At 51.5% G+C, this 19,464-nt stretch overlaps 1 protein-coding gene across 5 annotated transcripts; it reads right to left on the minus strand.

The window, feature by feature from the left end:
* Window positions 1–799: 799 nt before the first annotated feature.
* On the minus strand, window positions 800–19,054 carry TAOK2 (TAO kinase 2). Of its 5 annotated transcripts, none has more exons than XM_081298953.1 (19): window positions 18,281–19,045; window positions 15,055–15,221; window positions 14,805–14,876; window positions 14,608–14,709; window positions 14,085–14,130; window positions 13,849–13,945; window positions 13,598–13,711; window positions 13,410–13,501; window positions 11,304–11,397; window positions 11,125–11,206; window positions 10,154–10,321; window positions 9,736–9,996; window positions 9,412–9,573; window positions 7,492–7,857; window positions 7,195–7,398; window positions 6,629–6,868; window positions 3,304–3,516; window positions 2,138–2,320; window positions 800–2,055 (listed from the first exon to the last, which is right to left on the minus strand). In XM_081298953.1, exons 2-19 carry the CDS (start codon window positions 15,184–15,186, stop codon window positions 1,534–1,536), a joined length of 3,150 nt encoding a protein of 1,049 aa, XP_081155079.1. In that variant the 5' UTR covers window positions 15,187–15,221; window positions 18,281–19,045; the 3' UTR covers window positions 800–1,533. The 5 variants fall into 5 exon arrangements, with proteins under 5 accessions (XP_081155079.1, XP_081155078.1, XP_081155080.1 ...); XM_081298952.1 differs by having other exon boundaries at window positions 9,736–10,014; XM_081298954.1 differs by lacking the exon at window positions 800–2,055 and adding an exon at window positions 2,457–2,562 and having other exon boundaries at window positions 2,183–2,320; window positions 9,736–10,014; window positions 18,281–19,046.
* Window positions 19,055–19,464: the final 410 nt, after the last annotated feature.

Consider the following 19,464-nt stretch of genomic DNA (forward strand, 5'->3'; position numbering starts at 1 on the left):
CTGCAGGCATCTGTCAGAAATCTCCTTGTTGAGGCTGCTAAGTAAAATATAAAAGTGTGAGCTGCCAGGGGTATGTGTGAAGTGGGGCTTTCTGAGAATTTTTGCCAAAGGAAAGCAGAGAATGGTGACATCCCTTGAAATCCTGGATCCAGTCATTAAAATCACTGGAATTTTGCTGGGCGTAGTGGTGCACACCTGTAATCCCAGTGACTCAGGAGGCTGAGGTAGGAGGATCACAAGTTCCAGGTCAGTCTCACCAACTTAGTGAGATCCTGTTTCAAAATAAAAAAATTAAAAAGTCTGGAGATGTAGCTTAGTGATGATGTGCCCCTAGGTTCAATCTTCAGTACCATAATCAATCAATCAATTAATTAATTAATGGGATTTAGTTACACAGCCCAATAAATTTTCTGTCTGGTGCTGGGGATTGAACCCAGGGCCTTGTGCATGTGAGGCAAGTAATCTACCAACTGAGCTATATCCCCAGCCCATAAATTTTCTTTTTAAATATAAGTTAACTGGTGGACATGACGGCACATGCCTGTAATCCCAGTGTGAACTCAAGAGGCTGAGACAGGAGAATTGCAAGTTCAATGCCAGCCTCAGCAATTTAGCAAGGCCCTTAAGCAATTTATCAAGACCCTGTCTCAAATAAAAAGGGCTGTGGATGTGGCTCAGTGGTTAAGTGCCACTGGGTTCAATTCCTGGTATCAAAATAAATAAATTACAAGTTAACACTATCAGTTGCCTCTGAATAGGCCTTCTCACAAAACTAAGACAGAAAGGGTGAGTCCTGGGATCTGTTAGAATAACCAACAGTTTATTAAAAGCTTGCCCTGGGGCTCTGTGCCAGCCCCACAGCTGAGAGGGGCTCCCATGACTGCCCCCAGGCCCAGGAGCAGCCCTTTTCAAGGTCCTTCCCTTGTTCCCCCGCCCCAGCCCTGACCCCAATTAAAAAAAAAAAAAAAAAAAAACCCAACAGGACAAGACGGCACAGGACGTCAGACAGCAACGGGGGAATGGAGAGACCCAGGCATCCTGACCCCAAGACCCCATCTTGATCCTTCTTTCCAAGGAAGGCCTTGCCTCCTATTCTCCCTGCTTCGGGTCCCAGACCCGCTCTGCCACTTCCCAGGTCTGGGGGCCCTGTCGTCCCCAGTCCATGGCCCCATTGCAAGGCTAGTATAGTTCTCTGAATATAATATATCTAGACCCACCCTTCCCCTCCCCCAGGGGACTAGATGAATATTTGACACGCACATCTCCCTCCTTTCCCAGGCGGTGATGGAGGGAGACCCTGGCACCATGGTGGGGAAGCAGGGTTCCCAGTCAGCCTTGGGGCACCGATACCCAAGCTGGCCTGGGGCCACTGGCCAGCCCCAAGAAGCTCATGAGATGAGGAGGTTTGAGGGGAGCTGGAGCCAACATCCTGTCCCCACCACCCTTGGGTGGGCCTCAAGCTTACTGCCTGCCAGGATCAGGCTCTGCCCACCCCTGCCCTTGCCCCACTCCTCTGCTCATTCACTCTGCACTTCAGGAGTAGAAGTGGGAGGAACCATTGAGGATGTGGGAAGCAACACTGGTGCTGCGACTCAGAGGACCAGGCACTGCCGCAGCAGGGGGGCCCACGTTCTCACTGCCACTGCCTCCTGAGGCTGCCCGCCGCAAGGGCTGGGGGCTGTTTCTTAGCAGCAGCAGGGCTCCACCACGGGGTGTTCCACTCTGTGTTGGGGGCCCCAGCCAGTTTGGGGGACCTGGAGGAGCCAGTAACGACGGCTGACGCCAGGCTGGCGGGGGCATGCCTGGTGGAGGAGGGCCATGGCTCCAGTGTGCCCCTGAGCGAGGAACTGGGCGGGAGGGCCAGGCAGGGGCAGGGGGTGGAGCTGGATAGCCCTGGGCAGCAGCCTCAGCTGGGATGCCCCCCAGAGCCATACTGGAGAAGCCCAGCCTCATGCTCTCAGCATCGAAGGCCTCGATCTCACGGGCCTGCCGCTCAAGCAAACTCCGGATTCGCTCGGAGCGCCCTGTCTGCAGGGCTAGCAGCTCTTCTTCCACCTGGGGCACCCAGAACAGGGGTTAGAGTCCCAGAGTAGGGAGCCTGCCCTCCCTACCGCATCCTGGAGGCCAAGCCCCTTACCCGTTGCTCCAGCAATGCCCGCCTCAGAGCTACTCTCTGCTCCAGTTCCCGCAGCTCCCTCTCATGCTGGCTGTCTGTGCGGATCTTGATCTTACTCTGGTAAGCATTGAGCAGCTCCAGCTCCTGTTGAAGCTGCTGCCGAAGAGCCTGGAACTCTGCCTCTTGGGTCTCATCAAGCCGGAGCTGGAGGATAGGGAGAACGAGTTTTAGGGACCTCCTCTCCCACCCCCAAAATCCTCCCCTGCCCTAGGTAGGCCTGGGCCCTAAGGTTGCAAGAAGCAGCGGTCTCAACATCTATCAAAATGGAAGATGGTCATACCCTGTGCACAGCAATTACACTTGCAGGAATCTATCCCCCAGGTATACTTGCACATGTGCTCGAGATGTTCACGGAAGCGTTGTGATAGCAAAATACTGGAAACAACCTAAATGTCCACCAATAAGGGATGGGTTAAACAAATTATGGTACAGCCATACCATGGAAAATTCTACACTGTAAAAAAAAAAAAAATGAGATGTGTACTGACATGGAAAGATGTCCAAGAAATATTAAGTGGACAAAAGATGTTAGAGAACTGTATGTAAATTGATTCCATTTGGTTAAAGTATTTATATAATTTTCCAAAAATGCATTGGAAAAAAATCTAAATACACTTAATCATTAATAAGTCATCTCTGAGAGGTGGGACTGGGTGACAGAATGGGGGACCGATTCTTTGCACTTCATGTGCATTTTAAGCAGCCCACTCCAGTGTTGTGTGGGGTCAGTTTTTAGAACTGCAACCTTCCAAAACTGAAGTTTGACTAATTGGCCTGAGGGCCACACTCATGGTAAATTGCTCCTTGTGTACACATTAAATTAACTCAGGCCCAGGAAAAAAATCAGAGCCATTTTCCTTGGTGGTTCTTGGTAGAGTAGGCAGGATGGCTTTGTTAAGACCTTAAGAAAATACTAAAAGAAATAAAACCATTGAGAAGAATATGAAATAACATAAACCATTGTTAGTGGAGTTTACAAACAGTAAACTTACAAACATAAGAGTATCCAGGTTTCCCATGTACACAAAGCCCCAGCTCTGTTCACACCTCCTACCTTCCATTGCCCATAACTAAGCTGGAAACAGGCCAGCCTCTACTGTGCTCCCTCCCGGGCCCCCAGGCCTCACCGCCTGTGAGCTGAGCATCTCGGAGATGGACTGGTCATACTGCTCGGCCAAGATCGCCAGCTTTCGGGTCTGTTCTTCCTTGAGCCGCTTAAGGAGGCTCTTGTGCTGAGCTTTGGGCGTAGTCTCCAGCAAGTGTGCCCGCAGAGCCTTGTACTGCCGAGTCTGGATCTTACACGTCTCCTGGAACTGCTTCTTGATCTGCAGCTCCTTAGACTGTGCAGTGGATGGATCAAGGGGAAATGGGGGCAGGGAGAGGGGAGAGGAGGAGAAAAAGGAGGAATAACCAGGGGAAAGGGGGAGAAGAGAAGGAGGAGAGGAGACAGAAGCAGAGACAGGGAGAGGGAGAGAAACAGAAAACATGTTAGACAGAGGGGGCGGGGGGAGCTGTATACAGACAGACATGGAGAGATGGGATTGTATTGAGAGAAATCAGGAAGGTCTCAACGGGCAAGAGATGTGGAGAAAACAAGACTGGTTTCAAGAGCTCGTCCAGAGTTGGGTGGAAACCAAGAGGAATGTCAGAGTTCGCAGACAGGGAATCTTTAGAGGACTGAGTGCACAAAAGCAGCTTTGACCATGCAGAGGGAGAAAACATGACTTTGGGACAGCTTGTGAGCAAATACAAGAATGTGCAAAGGAATGAGGAGACTGAGTTAACACAAAACACCCACAGGAGGCAGCAACACAACTAAGAACAGACAGGAGGTCCCAGGTCCAGCACCTCAAGAGAGAAGGAAGGAAAAGAGAAGCACTCAGCGGAGAAATGGATAGAAGGGACTGGGACTGCTCCGTTTTGAGCCACAGAAGGGAAAGGGGAAAGGGAGATTACCAGAAAGGGCCTGACAAGTTCAACAGGCCAGCAGCTGCCACCTGACCAGATCCACATTCCAGCCCAGCCCCTATGCATTCAGGTCCCGTTCCAAGCCCACAACCAATCCCAGTCCCAGAGCCCACATAACTCTGCCTGGCCCCTCGGCTCACCACCCTCAACTGTGGAGGGTTTCCAGCACCATCCCCCAACCCTCTAGGCTAATGCCTGATGTAGGAGAGAGATGCAGCTCCCGAACAGAAGGGAACATGTAGGCAGTGGATTGGGAGAAAAGGCAGGGAACAAGATGACCAAAGGACCTAGACCCTAAGGGCTCTCTGGAAGGGACCCACAAACAGGAGAACTATGGGACCAACAAGTTCTGTGGAAGTTCCTCAGGGGCCCAGAGCCCAGGGCTGGTGGTGGTCATGGTGCAATGAAGCTATGAGGCAGAGAGGATGAGACTGAGGAGTGAAAGGGTTTGAGATAACGTAGATGGGGTGAAGAGGTCATGGAGCTGGGGGCCAAGGGTCCAGATTGGGGGCAAACCAGGGAGGCTAGGCGGCAGGACAAAGCAGACAGAGGCAGCCTGGGCCAAAGGTATAGTTCCGCTCAGATATTTTATTTGTGTTTGTCTTTTTTTTCTTCTTCTTTTTTTTTTTTGGTGGGGGAAGGGGACAGGTTGGAAGGGAGACAGAAAAACAAAATCAAAGAGGAGAAAAAAAAAACAAAAACAAAAACATGACTCTTCCCACCCAGCGCCACCCCTGGCCCCAGGCCTGCGTTGATGAGGGTGAGGATGAGCACACACACAGCAGGAGCACAGCAATAACTTAGGGGGGCAGAACACAAAGTGTGACTTCTGGACTCTGCAGTGGAGGCTGGCTGCCTGTCTAGAGGTCAAAGGGCTGGGCTTAGGGGAGGGAGGGAACATACTGAAGGAGGAGGTGAAGGGAGGGAAGGACTAGGAACTGGAGAAACGTCACTGAGTTGTGGGAGATAAAGTGCTTGATGCTTGATGCTCTAGATTTGGGCTGCAGTTGGTTACCTCCAAGGAGGCAGGGCCCGGAACTGGCGGGTCCGGGATCTCCGCCCAGCTACAGTGCTTGGAGGTGGCTGGCGGGAGGGAGGGGGCCCAAATCTGCGTTGGCTGCGTGGTAGCAGCCGAGGGATCCGACTGGGCCTTTCACCCCGAAGTAGCCCCCAGCTGGCCAGTGTGTGGATGGCCCAGGGAGGCAGGCGGGAGGCTAAACCCTGGCTGGCCCGAGCTAGGCGCCAGTTCCAGCCTTTGCACAGAGCCCAGACCTTTGCCAACAGTGCTAGTGGGTGCTGAGCAGTGCGGGGATTGCCTTTCCGAGGCCCAGGGATAGGCAGACGGCTGCGGAAGCCATCCTTGTTGGTCTTGGGGTAGAGTGCAAATAGGCCCCGGTCCCCCACAGCCCCACAGCCCTGTAGGGCCCGGAAGGCCATGGGCGACAGGCGCAGCAGAACCCGCAACCAAAGACGAGAGATGCCCCGGCGCATCCGGGGGCCCTGCTGCCGCACCCACTTGCCCCCAGCTGCCAAAGCTGCAAGAGGTAGAGCCAGGCCTGGCCAAGCTAGGAGCCAGGCAGCCCCAAGGCCCAGAGGCACACCCATAAGGCCTCGGCGCCAGCTCAAGCCCAGAACAGCCCCTAGTGCAGTTCCCTGGGCCAGGAGTAGGAACAGACTGGGGGGCAGGTGCAGGGCTGTACAAAGGAGCAGGTAAGAGGCCCCTAGGCCCACCAGGCCCACCTCAAGGGCCAGCAGAGCTGCTTGCAGGCCACCTCCCCCCTGGGCTGCCAACAGTGGGAGTAGAAGTAGTAGCAGTAAGGGCAAGAGGCCAGAGGAGGAGCCCACTGCAAAGGAGAGGCCAGCCAGGAGGCCGTGGGACAGGAGTCCAGGGAGCTGACTAGCAGGGCCAGGCCTCAGGTGTGGTGGAGGAGGCTCTGGAGGGATGTCTGGGGAAGGACAGCCATCTCCAGGATCCCTAGGGGTTCCAACTGGAGCCCCCTCTTCCTCCTCCTCCTCCTCCTCAGGGACCGGAGTGAGTGCTGGGCCCTGGACCCAGCCTAGCTCAAACTCCTCATCCAGAAGGCTCCCATCCTCCTTCCCCCACAGCCCCCACGCCCCAGCCTCCTCCTGGCCAATAATGCTTCTCTCCTGGGATGTCAGTGAGGGGACTCTAAGCTCCTCTATCTCCTCCTCAGGCAGATCCCAATATTCATCATTAACTGGACTCCTATGTTTTTGTTGACTAGGACTAAGGGTTCCTGATTCTTCCCCCAAAATCCTCTGCTCCTCTGGCTCCAAGGTGGCCCCTTCCTTTCCCAGAATCCTTCTCTCTGGCACTGCTTCCTCCTCCTCTCCCAGAATCCTTTGGTCCAGGACTGCCTCCTGGCCAGATGAGCAGGGCTGCTCTTGACTAGGGGTGCCTGTGCTGGGTGGTCCCAGAGCCCCAGTAATGGGGAGGCCAGGGGGGCGCTGGCCTGCACGTACTTTGAGGCTCTTGGGTTGCTGGCGAACCTGGGCTGCATGCTTCTGCCGCAACTCTTGCTCACGTCGCTTGTTATACTCCAGTTGGTTGCCCAGTTCTGTCTGATGCTGTAGGCGGGTGAGCTCAGCCCGTGTGCGCTGGACGGCTTGGAGCTGCCGTAGCTCCAGCTCTCGGGTGGCCTCATGCTGCCGCAGCAGCAGTGCACACTCCAAGTCCTTCTGTGTCTGTTTCTTGTTCAAGTCCTGAGGCAGAAGGGAGGCAGGGCCCAGGGCCTGGTCAAGGAACCTTGCTGGTGTTTAGCAAGTAAAAGCCCAGCACTGCCTGGCACAGGGAGATGGGAGTAGGGTAAAGATGAGGGCTGTCAGCTCTTGTCTGATCTGGGAACACAGACCTAAGGACATTCTAGTAGGATCTGTGGGGATGGAAAGCAAGAGGAGTACTAAAGAGAAGCTAACCCACAGCACCATGAGGGCAGAGGGGGAAGAAGACTCAAGAGTGACAAATGAAAAAGGAGAGGTTCTGGGAATTGTGACTGGGCTAGAGAAGAAGGGCAGGTGGGGTACCCTACCTCTCGCAACAGGTCCTGGTCCAGGCTGTGACGGGCCAGTAGCATCTTGCGCTTGTACTGTCGACACTGCAGCTCAAAGTATTGGCGCTGTCGCCTTAGCAGCCCTGCTTCCTCCTCTGCCTGGCACTGTTGTAGCTGCTCCTTCTGCCGCAGCAGCCACTCGGCCTTCTCCCGCTTGGGTGTGCTGGGGTTCTCCTGGAGCTCCTGGGTGAGATCAATTGGAGAGCAGGGTCACAGATGGCCTGCCTGCCCACTTGGCCTGCCATCAGCCTGCCCACTGTGGCAGTCCTAGCCCACCTCCTTTAGCTGTTCCTTCCGAAGCTTGTAGGTGCGCTTCTGTGCCTCCAGCAGAGCAGCTAGCTCCTTCTTCTGCTGTCCAAGGATGTGCTGCTGGAACTTTCGTTCCTCAGCCTGGGCAGCTCGTGCCTCCTTCTCACCAATGGCCTGGTGCCGCCGGGCCAGCTTTTCAGCCTCAGCTCCAAAGCCAGCCCGCTGTGCCTCGAGTTCCCTCTGCAGCCGTGCACTGTGCTCCTCACGTTCACCCCTCAGCCGGGACTCCAGGGCCAACAGCTGCTTCTGGTGCTGTCGCCGCATCCGCTTGTAGCCACTCAGCTGCTCCCGCAGGGCTGAGTCCTGCTCATGCTCCTGGATCTGACGGCTGACCTGGGTGGGAGAGAGAATAAGTGGAGGCCAGCCCCGGCCCCATCACCTTCATGCTCCCAGGAAGATCATGGATTTCAGACTCACTGGATTTGTTCTCATTGAGTACCTTCCTCACACTTAAGCTTCTCTCAGCTGTTTCCTCAAGAGGATAATGGAGACATTATCAACTCATGGGTTAGTGAGATCATATGATAAAAGGCACAGGACCTCCCACAAAAACATGAACAATTAAAAATAGTTCAAAAAAATGAATAAGACAGCTAGGTAGAGTATGGAGGCTGGGGCAGGAGGATGGCAAATTAAAGGACAGCCTCAGCAACTTAGTGAGACCCTGTTCTCAAAACTTAAAAATAAAACAACACAGAATAACACAGACCCGGGCTCAAATCCCAGTTCTGCCATTTATCAACCATATGATCTCAAGCAGGTTAACTTCTCAAAGCATTCTTACCTTATCTGCTACATGGGGCAATAACACATCCTTACAGGGGGCTGTGTAGACAAATTTGATACATAGGGAAAGCATCTCAAATACTTGGGAATATGAAGTATTGGCATCTTCACCTTCAGCAACACAAGGAGCCAACTATGGTCCCAGGAGCTAAGCTGGGATATGGATCCTGAGATGCTGGAACAGGAATACTGGTCCTGAATGTCTTCTCCAAAGTTTGACCTCTGGTCCCATCCTCAACTGCTCTTTAGTTGGCCAAGACCTTGAAAGTCACAGACCTCTCTGTATGGTCTCATAAAACAACAAGCACTCCAGGAGCTGAATTACTAGCCACAGGGAGAGGATATAAGAACATATCAGATCTACCGACTGGCTGGCCTCTAAGGGGATTATCAGTACTTAAATCAAGCTTCAAGGGAATGTGATCTAAAGGTTTATTAAAGGCATGAATGAAAAGCTAGGTTTTATGAAAACTCTAACACCTTTTCCTGTGAACTGTGAAAAAGATTGCCATGAATTGACTTTAGGAGAGGACCAAGGTTTTTCTAATAGGACTTGAGACCCACCATAGGTGCGTAGGGAAGCAGCACCTCTGAGCCACAGTGGCTCATTTCCCAAATGGGATCTGACCCTCTCCCTCCAAGACAGCAGGAAACATTAAATGCAGGGGTATGGGTGGGCCTGGCAGCCAATGACCGAAGTGAAGCAGATCCACCTTCCCTCTGTGGCAAGAGATTCATCAAGCTAGCCTAACACCTTTCAGGAGTACCACAGCAGGTTGGATGTGACTGTGAACAAGGGCATGAAGCGTTTGACTGGCTAATAAAGCCTGGGAACACCCCCAGATGTTAATTCAGCCAGGCCACAAAAAACAGAAGAGTTTGCTAAGCTATGAATACCCAGACTGGGTAATGGGACCAAAACAGTGTGCTGGTAGAAGAGAGCAGAAGGGCCAACGAGAGAAGGCAAGAGACAGTAATAGAGAGTAGAATCTGGATTTAATCATGGGACACAAGGAGCAGCCCTTGCTGGGCTTAATTTGAAACATCCAGGTGTTAGATAAAAGGACAGTGAACCAGATGAGTGAGGATGGTCACACTTACCAGGGAGGCAGTACGGATGGTGGCAAAGTGGTCCCGGTTGCGGCAATAGGCTCGGCGGCGGGCAGAAGAGGTGGTGGAGGTGGGAGCAGGGGCTGCAGGTGGTTGGAGCGGGCCTGGGGTTATCTCTGGCTGGTAGGGGTCATCATACAGGTTATCAGAGCCCTAGAGTAGTGTAAGGTGGAAAGGATAGCTGAGGTTCAGAAGACACTGGGCCCAAAGGGAGTTATCAGAGGGGACTTGTTCAGACTTAGAAAGGAGGAGCAATCAGGCTGAGAGAGGAAGAGCTGGGAACTCAGCCACTTGTCCCTCAGGCCTGCTACATACCGGCAACCTGTGGATGATGGAGCTGTGGGAGGTGACTGTGTGTTCCCCCTCCTGCATCATGGCCATCTCTCGGGCTTCAGGGCCTTCCTCTTCCTCCTCTTCTTCTTCCTCCTCTTCCTCATCCTCCTCATTGTCTGAGGCATCTGCTAGGCTGTTGACTGAGCTGCTCTGGCTGGAGGCGCTGATGGACATGCTAGGCACTGAGTGGCTACTCTCTAGACTGGTCAGTGTCCCCGCCCGGTGCATGTAGGGCTCTGCTTCCTGTGAACAGGGCGTGGGCTGTTGGGCAGGGAAGGGGAAGGACAAAGGGAGTGTGCATGGAGGTAGCACAAGGAGACTGAGGGTCTGAAGAGAGGTGGGAAAGTGGGGCTAAGCCCAGCATGGGGGTTAAGGAAGGTGGCAGGGCAAGCTGGGTCACCTCCTCTTCTTCTGGGGCCTCAGTGCCAGGGCCATTAGGTGCCTCTTGGAACAGTATCTTCTTCATCTTGCGGTACTGCAGGTTGTCCAGTTCCCGCACAGCATCCTTAGTCCTCTGGATTAGGTCCATGATGACTGTAGGTGGCCGCTCCCGGAGCACAAAGCGGTGCTGGGGAAAGAGAACACTGAGGGCTGCTGCTAACTCCCCCATAAGCCATGGTTCTTGGCATTTCCTCTGCCCTGAGGCCCATACCCACTAAGGGATGATGCTGGCCTTGTCTCAACTGCTCCTCCTCCAACAATTTTCTCCACCACCCAGTCTACTCTCCAGTCTCAAGTTCCTCCAGGAATAGCTGATAGGTAAGTCAAGAGATCTGGATTCTAGTTCAGCTCCAATAATCAAAATGCTATGAAACCTTAGACATGTGACAAGGTCTCTTTAGGCCTCATAAAGTTTCTCACAATTATAAAACAAGAAGGTCAAACTAGATAGTATAAGTCAGTTCCCAAGTAGGGCTACTAAGGTTCCCCTAGATCTGTGAAAGCAAAGAGGCCCCACTAATTTTGCCAATTCAAAACCTAAGGGAAATCATACATTTACCCATGATAAGGCTACACGGGCTTTGGGTTTGAATTAGAACAGATCAGTGTGGTAACCCTTGTTATCGCATGCTGACCTGAAGCTCTGGTTGGCAATTATATACATCTTTGATTAATAAAAGATGGGAAAACAAATTATTATTTAATAAATTAAGGTATTAGTTAATAAACTAAGGCACAATTATTACTTCATAAATTAAGGAAGACAAAATCTTACAAAACAGAAAGTCTATCAGGTATAGGGGCTAGAAGTGGAAACTCATAAAAAAAAGTCCTTGACAGAGGAAGAACTGGGAACCTCTCGTTTCACTGAGGGTTTCTACGGCTCTACCAAGCTACAGTTCTAGATACTGTAGGCCAGCAAACACTCACCTTCAGAAGAACCTCTGAGGTTGGTCTGTCTTGAGGGATTTTCTGAAGACAGGAGTCAACAAAATTCCTGAAGTACTCAGACCTAGATGTCAGAGAAAATGGAAGACAGGTAAGGAGGGCATAAGCCAGGCAGCCTAACTCCATGGTTAACCCCTGGGCCCAGGAATCCCAGTCCTCACCAGTGTCCTGACTGGAGCACGGGGGATTCATTCTGTGCAATGTGGTATAAGGCACTCATCGCATTCATGTTAAACAGTGGTGGTTTCCGTTCCGCTAGAAAAAGGTCAAGGGGTAAAAGGTGAGAGATGGCATGTGAGCAAAGGAGAACACAGAGAACTTGGGGTCAAATCCCAGTTCTCTTGCTACATGACCTTGAGCAATGCTCATAATCCTATTCAGTCTCAATACCTTCATCTGTAAAATCCAACACTCATCCTCTCTGTTGCACACGGGTGGAGCAGGGATCAAAGAAAATAACCTACACAAAAGCACCAAAAACAGGCAGAAGGGAGCCCATTCACTTATTGGCCCACTAATACTTACTGGGTACCAAATAAGAACAAAAAACTTGCTAAATATTATGGTACAGGAAGATAAGGAAATACAAGATTCAGGTCTTCAAGGAACTTCCTTGCCTTCAAGGAACTTCCAATCTAAAAAGATTAATTAGAACTGAACAAGTAACACTGAGTTAAAGGTGTTAACTAGAGTAAGGGAGGAAAAGGTGAACACCTGGAAGGTTGACAGTGTAATGGGCCTTTGAGCTAGTACCTTCCAAGAGAATTCAGGGAATGTCTTTTGGAAAAAGGGATGTTGGGAGGTAGACTTTATATTAGAAATTGTGACCCAGAAAAATGTTTTGTTATTTATGCTTTTGGCCTTAACAGTGATTTTTAAAAATTAATTGCGAATAATACCTCAATAATAATCTAAATTTCTCTTAAAAAATTTGACCTGGTGAAACTGAGTCTACATTCCTACATTAACAATGAGCTGGAGCTAAGCCTCCCTCCTATGGGAATGCCAGTTTCTAGTGTGCCATATCTTCTTCCACAATGCTTCTCTGATACTAAGTATGCTACTTATAATTAGGCTTGATGTGGTTCCCGCCCCACCAACAGTAGAACTATTTCTCTGGATCCATGTCTCTACCAAAAAGTAGGAATACAATGAATTGATCTAGCTTTTTCTTCTATGTGACCTGTTTCTATGACCCACTGACCCCGGCCACAAATAGTAAATGGACTGTGGAAATGGAGGGAAATGGCACATCCAAATATCTGATCTCAGGCACAGGGCTTGATATAAACCAAGGCAAGAAAGTGGGAAATTTCACAACCAGGGGATAGATCCTGTGAAGGAGAGAGCCAGCTTCTAGGAGCAGAGCCCCTTGTCTGGTATAAGGAAGGACCCCATCAATGATCCCCACTGGCTTCAGTCTTGCAGGCAATGAGGAGTCACTGATGGCTGAGTAGGGAGTGAAATGACTGCACTGAGCTTAGGCAAATCTCTCTGGCACCAGTATTCAAGACAGACTAAAAGGGAGAAGAAACCAGTAGTAGAAAAGAGCACTCCAGGAAATTATTGGTAAGAGCAACTAACAGCAACTCTTGGACAACTGGCAATAAGTTGGAAGTTTTTACCTCATTTAATGGTTGCTTTAGTAATGTGGGATGCAGGGATGAGAACCCTGACATGGCTTTAATAAGTGCTCATGAACTCACTTGGGCCTAATTCTTGAGCCTTCTTACTCTTCTGCATTACATTGTTTCAGTGGCCCGTGCTTGCTCTTATCTGTACATGCTGCTCTGGAACCTTCTTCCCTCTACCCTTCCAGCAGCTATTATTTGTCTTGTGGGTCTGTTTAAACATCTCTGCTATAAGGAGGCCTTCCTCAGCCCCTAAACTAGGTCAAATCCATTGTTTTATGTCTGTACCACTCCTGGAGCTTCACTATTCAGCTTTCATCACACAAAGAGAAAACATGTCTGGCTTTCTCAACTCAAATGTAAGTTCCATGAGGGCAGGAACCTCATTCACTACCATGCCCTCAGAACCTAGCACAGTGCATGCCACACAGCGGACACTCAAAGGAGTGATGACTACTACAAAATATTTAGGTAAAAAAACTGGCAGAATTTGAGAGTTGCTTGAATTGGGAATCCATGGTAGAATCAAAATGTACAGAAGCTTGGAAGGCCTTGGGATCCCATCCTCCTAGGATGGGGATAATAACACAAAGGAGAAGAAAGAGGATAAGGGAGCAGCCAGGAGGACATCCTTACCCAGCTCGATGCAGGTTATCCCCAAGGACCAGACATCTACTTTGCCATCATACTGCCCCTCATCCATTGCCAGGATTACCTCCGGAGCCATCCTGGGAGAATTGTCAGGAGAGAAAGGCTTTAAACCACCCCAGCAACACCTACTCCCAACACCCCAGCTTTCTCTACTTACCACCACTCTCACTCACCAGTATGGGGTGCCCACAAAGGAGTTGGCAGGTGCCATGATGGACGCGGAGCCAAAGTCCCCCAGCTTCACTAAGCCTGGCTCTGAGAGAAGGATGTTTCCAGCTTTTACATCCCTGCCAGAGGCAAAGTTCAGGGATGAAATATGTGTCTCAAGGCAGGGGATTTAGCAGTTTCGAAGAAGACTATAACCCAGTAAAATGAGTGGTGTCAGTCAGATGATGGTACCCAGCCACTGTCAGTACTCCTATACCTATGAATCATGTTGTGGGAGTGCAGATACGCCAGGCCCTGAAGTGCTCCGTGGGTCACAGCTGCAATTTCTACCTCCTGAAGGGGCTTCTTGTGCACTAATGAGGGGGGAGGGAGGGAGGGAAAATATCAAGTTAAGGAAGCTCACATTTAGGACTGGAATAAACTCCCTTTGTCCCTCCACTATAGCTTCTCTGTTCTTTTTGATCCCCATATATTGGCTATCTTGTCACTTACCTTCTAGAAGGTCTGAAGCTGAGCCCAGGCAATATTCCATCACCAGCTAAGGAAGGGGTAAGCATTAGATCAGAAAATCCTGACCATTCCTGGCCCAGCTCCCTTAGGCAGAGATTCAAAACAGAGCTTCCTTACCTATCTCTGACTTAGGCAATACCCCATGAGGAAGGGCAACCAGAGAAAATGAGATGGTAGTAGGAGAGATCCTACAGTCAGGCCTTTCCTAGAAAGAGCCCAAGACACTCACCACTACTCCCATCTGGATCCCTTTAAAGCCCCATTCAATCTCTACCTCCTCAAGCCCGTATGCACTTTTCTGGCTGCTAACAGTCTATTTCATTCCTTGGACCAACCTCTCCTTTTAGATCAATCCTGCTACTCAAGGGTTGGCCTTAAGAATACAGTAGTCAGGAAAGACTTTCTCCTTTCAAAGATCTTTGAACAGGGCGCACTTAGACTGGACCAGGACAAGATAAGACTGAGTAGGGATAAACATTAGGACAGAGTACAAGAGCCAGCTCACCCAAGCCGTGTGCTCCCTCAGGTAACAGCCCCGGTACTGAATGGTATTGGGATGCCGGAGCTTCTGTAAGAACCGCACCTCCTTGATGATGTCCTGCCATTTCTAGGAAGAGGCCAGAGTAGAAGGAGGTCACCCAGTATGCACCTTGCAACTGGGGTTCCCTCCTAACCAAGATGGTCTTAGTGAGCCTGACTCACCTCATTTGATTGCTTTCCGCTATAGGACATCTTCTTGATGGCCACCACCTCACTATTCCGGACATCCCGGGCCTAGAGAATCAGACCAGAGGGTAGTGAAGACCCCCACTGAGCACAAGGCAGAGAAGGCTTGCTGGCTGAGTTGAAGAGGGCAGGGAAGGTTAGAGTGGCGTAGGAAGGCTGTCTAGAGATCTATAGAGTTAAGAATAGAGTCCTCTCCCCTGCTTTACCCTCTCAAAACCCCACTCACAAAGTACACAGCTCCAAAGCTGCCATGGCCAATTTCCCGGAGGTCAGAGAAGAGCTTTTCAGGGTCATCCTTGAAGAAGAGTTCAGCTACATCTGGGTCCTTCAGGCTCCCGGCCCGGCCCCCGGCTGGCATGGTGGCCCCTGGGGCCCCTGAGAGTGGGGCCTGGCCTAGAGAATAGAGATGGGAATCTTAGAGCAAGGACGGGGCCTTCCGGAAGAGGAAGGAGCCCCCTCAAGTTCCTCCTCCCCTCATTCACTGATGAGGGGGAGGCACTGCTGAGGAAGGGCAAGGGGAGATTAGGAAGAACATCAAAGCTCCAAAAAAAATGAAGTTGCCCTGGCAACCAGATCACGGGGGCCGGGTCCCTGGAGTCCCTAAAACTGGTAGGAAGACTCTGGGAAGCTAAGCATCCTCTCACCACTCTCAACAAGTTTCCATTTCCCTATACCTGTTATTTTCCCTCAAAGAGAAACAGGCCTCCCTGCCAGATCCCCACATGTCCTGTCCCAAGTCCCAAACCCCACTGATTTCCATGTACCTTCCTCTTCCCCTTGATGTTGCGGCCCCCTCCTCCCTCAACCTCTCACACCCTGAAAAAGAACAGGAAACAGCCAAGCCGGAGATGGTGGAAATCCGGCCATTGTTGTAAGTGGGGACTGGCTCATGGGGGCCAAGAGACTCACTCTTAAAAAAGGGTAGAAGACACTGCAGCAAGGAGGAGTTCTAGAACAGGAAAGACAGTAATATAAATGGATTGCCCCCCTTATCCAGTCCAACTGCTTGAGCAACACACCCAAGTACAGGCATTTACTGGGTACAAACAACATTTACTGGGCATGGATAGTAAACGCCTCACACACATCATCTCATTCAATCCTCGCCATAACCTTATGAGGAAAGTATTATCATTACCCCTTTTTTACAGATTAGGAAACAGGCTCAGAAAGGTTAAGGGACTTGCCCAAAGTTGGTCTACCACCACCACCACCCTTCTCACTTCTGCCAGCAATGGTGCCAAGCATCTCTCACCCCACCACCACCACCACCAGGCTTTCAGAACAGCCCTATGAAACCAGCAGGGCAGGATCAGGATCACCATTTCCCAGGTGAAGTCACTGAGGCACAGAGGAAAAAAGAATTATCCAAGGTCAGAGAATAGGACCTTCTCCTCTTATCAGACCTGCATGCTCAATATTTCCTCAGCTTGCCACTCCAAGCTCAGCCACCCTCCTGCAGGAAGCCTCCACTGACCAGCTTTTGGGGAAAGTTCCCAGAGTACTCAAACACCCAAAGAGAGTTCCTGAAGGGCATTAGAACCAGGACCTTAGAGGGGCTTCTAGGGGAAGTTCCTAGCTAAACACTTATCAGGATTTAGGCACAAAGAAGCCTTCAGCAGAGCTGGACTCCCAGGGCAGAATTTTAGTTACTTAAAAGCACCCAACAATTTTAGCATGTAATTATATTCTGTCATGCATTGTTTCCTGTTGTGTTGTTAATTTTGTCTCCTCAGCCCAACTGGAAGCTGGAGGGCAAGGAGGGAGCCTGACTCTCCAGTGGGCCCCCAGGGTGCTGAGGGCTCAGAATAGCCTGGGAGATTGATTGATTGCCCTCAGCCCAGCCCTCAGCAGCTTCCAGGCTGCTCAAAGCAGGCCCCCTTCTCCCTTCTGCCAGCAATGGTGCCAAGCATCTCTCACCCCACCGCACACCCACACGCAAAGGCAGGTGCTCACAACTTGCCAAGGGAATCTTCCTGACCTCTTTACCAGCACTGAGCCCAAGACTGCCAATCCAAAACCCCAGGCCACACGAAAGGGGTGCCAGCCATTGGCAAAACATCACACAGGTCCTCTTCCTCACAATAACAAACATTTGAGCAATCATCAAGATCTGTGCTAAATCACAACCACCCTTTAAGACAAATAACGTTATCTCTGCCCTGCAGACAAGGAACCCCAAATCTGCCTGTGTTTAAGCTGTACCACTAGCACATCCCATCTGCAATGTACAGCAACAGGGCTTTGAATAAGTTCCTAATACTTCTCGGTCTTCTCTTACATTAAATGGATTACAGCATGGGACTGTTGTGAGATTTTAATGAGATCTTATACTTAGGAACACTATGCAGACACTCAACATATGGATTTTTCCTTCTCTGCCCCCAGGGTTGCCACAAGGCTTTAATCCTTTGGGGGATTTGGCTTTAACTGTTAAGAGAAGCCACTATGGCCCTCATTTATTAGAACAGAGAGCCTTCTTAGAAATCCAAGCCAAAGACTGGGATCAGGGTAAAGATGAAGGTCACAGTGGATACAAAAATCCATAAGGCAGAGGCAGGAGCCAGAGCCTCCAATCAGGCAAAGCTCCTGAGTACAGCCCTCCTGGAAAGGAAGCTCATTTCATTCCCATTTTTAAATCTCACCTCAATTCATTCTCCTATGGATCCCTGGCCAAGTCCAGGTCAGAAGAAAAGAGATAGCAAGAAACAGGTATAGATCAGGGGAGCAAGACTTGATGGAGTTCTTGGATAAAAATCCCCATTCTGACACTATGTGACCTTGGGCAACCTCTCTGGGCCTCAATGTTCTTAACTGTAAAACGGGAAGACAGCAATAAAGGTGAATGGTGGTGGTGTCACATGAGAATGGGTGCAAAAATACTTTGTAAAGATAAACCCACTGACAAATATATGAGATTATACCATAATAAGAGGTAGAAAAGAAGGTAACTGTAGCTGGGGGAGTATTGCCAAGCACCCCCTCCCACCCACACTTCTTTGCATGGACGAGAAACCCAACCAGACCAAGCCTGAAAAGCAGATAAGCAGACCCACCACGGGATTCAGAGGCATAGGAATCAACACCCCAGAGCAGGAAAAAAGGGAATCATGGAGGAAAAGAGGTGGCTGGGAGAGGCAAAGTGAACAGGGTGAGAGGACATGAAGGCTGCAAACCCATCTGATTAGCTCAGTCACCTTAGGGCGTGACCCCTGCTGACATCAAAGACCCTGTCACCCACCTGGGTTCCCCATCAACCAGGCACAATGAAGGAAAGAGGAAGTGGCAGAGGGTGGCAACAGAAGGCAAGGCTAGGCAGAGGCTGACCACTGACCAGCCAGGCTTCCCCATCCTGAGGAGAGAGCCCATCCAGGCCCAGCTTCTCAGAAAGGATCACCCTTTCTTTTCAGTGCTAGACACAGGGACCCGCGCCCCTGCACCCCATGTCTCACCTGGTAGGGGTCACTATGGTGCCCCAGCGCCTCCGCTTCCGCCTGGAGTCCTCCAGCGGCTCTGCCAAGCAGGGAGAGGGGCAAGGAGACCTCTCCCCTTGCCACCTCTTCCTCGGCTTTCGCCCTTCCTGAGGGGCGGACCCGGGAAGCCTCCCCTGGAGGGGAGGGGGTGACAACCTGATCTGACCTCGCGGTCCAGTCCTCCCCCAACTCGAGGGCGACAGTTGCTGAATCCCGGATTTGATTGTGGGGTATGAACCCCGAATATTTGCACGGGGATAAAATGAATCCGATATTTGAACACCTGGGGAATGAACCCCGAATAGTGGTGCACGCGGGGGCCTGAACCCCAAGATATTTGAAATTCTATAAAACAGAGACCCAGGTTTAAAGAGGTTGGGACTCGAGTTCAAGCTACCTGGAATATGAGAACTGATACCTGGGTATCTGAGAAGCAAGGGGCCAAGCCCGGAAATTTGGGACCCAAGGGCCTGAGCCCCAGGTCTTCGGCCACCTACAGGGGGCCCACCCCTAGGACGTCCGGCAGCACGGCCCCACTCACGCCGGGGTCCGAGAGTGACAGCCCCCACTCCCGCCCTGGACTCCTCCCTCCCCCCTCCTCTTTCCGGAGGACTACTGAAAGACTGTAGCTAAGGCGCTGATGACGGTCCCCGCGCCCTCTCTCCCTCTCCTCTTCTCCGTCTCAAGCCTCTCTCGGCACCACAGCCCCGATCTCGTCCCGGTCTCCCTCTCCCTCTTCCTCCCAATTCCAAGATGGAGACCGGGCGGGAGCGCGCAGGCGCGGTAGAGACGCAGGGCCAGGGAGGGCGGGGTCCCAAAGAAGCAGCCCCGCCCCTCTTTCCTTAAGGCCGGTGCCCGGGAGCCAGGCAGCCACCCAGCCAGAATGCGCGCGCGCCCCGCCACGCGGACCCTGGGTGGGAGGAGGAGGGGAGCAGGGGTAGACTTGCAGGGGGAGGAGCCCAGCGCGCGGTCCGACGACTGGTGGTGGAGAAAGCTGAGGCGCATGCGTTTGCCCCGCCTTAGCTCTGTGCCTGAGCCTGTTGCTAGGGGAAGCTTTGAGGGGTGCGGATGGAAGGAAAGAGGCCGTGATTTGCGCCTGCGTGCAGCGTAGAAGCTGGGAGGGGTAAGGGAAAGCTGCTGCCGGGAGCGGAAAAGGCGGGAAA

This window comes from Spermophilus citellus (assembly GCF_964194105.1).
Source record: "Spermophilus citellus genome assembly, chromosome: 6".
NCBI classification, from domain to species: Eukaryota; Metazoa; Chordata; class Mammalia; order Rodentia; family Sciuridae; genus Spermophilus; species Spermophilus citellus.